A 3,023-nucleotide genomic window follows, 5' to 3' on the forward strand; every position below is an offset into this window, starting at 1 on the left:
GAAGTAAAAACGCACGCAAACAGCCTAATAAGAAAACATGTAACATGCTTCAGCCTAACAAGAAATCGACTGACCCAAAATAGGGGTAAATCAAAAAGCGTACAGCCCAATACAGGATACAGCACACAACAGAAAAAAAAAAACTAGCACGCATCTTGGAGCAGCAATCAACGGTAAAAAAAAATCGACTGACCCAAAACTTAAAACAGTCAGCTGACATGCAGCTAAAGTGAATACTCGGTAACTGGAAATTTCGAGCGGTGACAAAAACTCTGCTTGTATCTCCCTTTGAAAGCAATCGATATGGGAAAATAGGAGATACTATGACATATGACCGCCACGGTCAAAATATTTTATTAGAAACGTTGAGTTAAACGTATAAACGTATCAGTTAATTGCATGTATAGTAGGAAGCAGACAAGCCAAATCAGTGAGTAAATTGCCGGACGGCGACGGCGACGGCGATGCGTCCCGCCGCGATCATATATAAACCGCTAGCTTAGATAGCTGCATGCTCACCCGGCCGGCGGAGACGACATTAGCTAGAAGAGCTCGCTGGCTGAGGGAGATGGCGGCGCACGTGCTGGCCTTCCCGTGGCCGCTGCAAGGCCACATCAACCCCATGCTCCACCTCGCCTCCGCCCTCCTCGACGCCGGCCTCCGCGTCACCTTCCTCCACACCGAGCACAACCTCCGCCGCTTCACCCGAGTGCCGCCTCATCACCCACGCCTCCGCCTGGCGTCCATCCCCGACGGCCTCCCCGACCACCATCCCCGCTCCGTGGGCGGCCTCATGGAGCTCGTGGAGTCCATGCGCACGGCGGGCAGCGCAGCGTACCGCGCCCTGCTGCTGCGGATGATGGACTCGGACGACGACGACGCGGTGACGTGCGTCATCACCGACGGCGTGATGCCGTTCGCCGTCAGCGTCGCCGAGGAGCTCGGCGTCCCAGCGCTCGCGTTCCGCACGGAGAGCGCGTGCGGTTTCCTCGCGTATCTGTCCGTGCCCAGGCTCCTGGAGCTCGGCGAGAAGCCCGTCCCTTCCGACGAGCTGGTGCGCGGCGTCCCCGGGATGGAGGGGTTCCTACGGCGCCGAGACCTTCCGCGTGTAGTGCCACTGCCACTGCCACCTGGACCTGGAAATGGCGACCCCGTTCCCGTGCTGCTGACCATCGCCGATACCGCCGCTCGCTGCGGCGAGTCACGGGCGCTGATACTCAACACCGCCGCGTCCATGGAGGGGCCGGCGCTCTCGCGGATTGCGCCGCACGTGCGCGACGTCTTTGCCGTCGGCCCCCTCCACGCCAGGCCAGCCGCCAGACACGCCGCAGAACACGTGAGCAGGAGCAGCGACGACATGAGCTTGTCGGCGTGGCTGGACGGCCACGAGGACCGGTCGGTGGTGTACGTGAACCTAGGGAGCCTCACTATCGTCTCGAGCGAGCAGCTGGCCGAGTTCCTCCACGGCCTCGTGGCCGCCGGCTACGCCTTCCTGGCCGTGTTCCGGCAGGACATGCTCCACCAAATGGCTGCCGCTGCCGCTAGCGCTAGCAAGGCCTCCGTGGCCCTCCGGGAAGCGGTGGAGGCGGTGGCAGGAGCCGGCAGCGAGAGGGCGCTGGTGGTGGAGTGGGCGCTGCAGCGGGACGCGCACCACGTGCTGCGGCACCGCGCGGTGGGGTGCTTCCTGACGCACGGCGGGTGGAACTCGACGCTGGAGGCCGCCGTGGAGGGCGTGCCGGCGGTGTGCTGGCCCTTCTTCGCCGACCAGCAGACCAACAGCCGCTTCGTGGGGGCCGTGTGGAGGACGGGGCTGGACATGAAGGACGTGTGCCAAAGGGCCGTGGTGGAGAGGATGGTGAGGGAGGCCATGGAGTCCCCTGAGATCCGGGCGTCGGCCCAGTCCATGTCACGGCAGCTCAGGCTGGACGTCGCCCACGGGGGCTCGTCGTCGTCCGAGTTGGAGCGCCTCGTCGGCCTCATCACCGAGCTCAGCCTCAGCGCCGTGAAAATTCCATCGCCTGCTCCCGCTCTCACTTGATTTATATATATGCTGATTTGCTGCAGTTTGCTGTAATAAGATTAAGAGGTCGTGCATGTACTGTTTTTCCTTTTTAAGTTCGACCACCGGTACTGTCTGTGGTGTGTATTTGATGTCGTGTGCTGCTACATACGTAATTTGCAATTGCAGGACTGTTGAGTGGATGATGGGAGAGGCTAATTCGCGCTCGCGCGTTGGCGCGATCGATTTCCGACCCGCCGTTGTCTTCTGGATTAGGAAAGTGTACAGCCTCTTTGTGTTTCGCTTGATTAGGAAACTAATGTAAGAGTGTTTAGATTACTGAAATAGTGATCTAAACACTTTTATATTAGTTTACAGAGGGAGTATATTTAAAGTGCTACGTGTCAGTTCACGGAAACTACGCCCCCCACCCCACCCTTAAAATCAGGGGGGGAGAGATTATATGTTGATTACAGGGTGGGTCCAGCACGTTTAAAAGGGAAAGTAAAAATTTGGAAAGAAATAAAACAAGCTGTTGGAAACTGATCTGTTGAGCGGGGCGACGCGCGCGTGCGAAGGAGTCATTTCGGTGGATGATCTGGTATTGTTGTAATAATAATCTGTTCTTTCTAAAGATGTGAGGCCATCATCTTCCAGCCGGCCCAAGGTGGCAGCAAGCAGGCCTTGAGCGCCCCAGATGGGCTGCCAGGTCATCCAGGCGCTGGGAGAAGCTACCTGTGTCCAGAACGATTTACTGGTCGCTGGGAGAAGCAAGAAGCTACGTTAGAAGCTGGCAGCAAGAAGTTTTGAAGAAGCTAGGAAGTTTCAGAACAGGCCCATAGCACTATATGTTACATTGTTGCATCATGTAGATTGCTTTGATCACCCAACTTCTGTAAGCAAAGCTACATAGGCGGAAATGGATCATGTAGATTGCTTTGATAACCCAGCTTTTGATAACTAAGAAATGTAATTAACTGTTTTGACGCTTCTGCAGAATAAAACCATACAATAAATGAATAGG

The 3,023-nt window shown here is 56.6% G+C and overlaps 1 protein-coding gene across 1 annotated transcript; it reads left to right on the plus strand.

Annotated features, from left to right (window-relative positions):
• The first annotated feature begins 533 nt into the window (after nt 1-533).
• LOC123126129 (myricetin 3-O-rhamnoside 1,2-glucosyltransferase UGT709G2-like) lies at nt 534-2,202 on the plus strand. Its single transcript, XM_044546523.1, has one exon. It carries the CDS (start codon nt 569-571, stop codon nt 2,036-2,038), a length of 1,470 nt encoding a protein of 489 aa, XP_044402458.1. The 5' UTR covers nt 534-568; the 3' UTR covers nt 2,039-2,202.
• Nucleotides 2,203-3,023: the final 821 nt, after the last annotated feature.

This window comes from Triticum aestivum, chromosome 5D (assembly GCF_018294505.1).
Source record: "Triticum aestivum cultivar Chinese Spring chromosome 5D, IWGSC CS RefSeq v2.1, whole genome shotgun sequence".
Lineage (NCBI taxonomy): Eukaryota > Viridiplantae > Streptophyta > Magnoliopsida > Poales > Poaceae > Triticum > Triticum aestivum.

Bases quoted from the DNA above. Each gene is read 5' to 3' on its own strand.
- LOC123126129 (XM_044546523.1), top strand. From the start codon at position 569: ATGGCGGCGCACGTGCTGGCCTTCCCGTGGCCGCTGCAAGGCCACATC.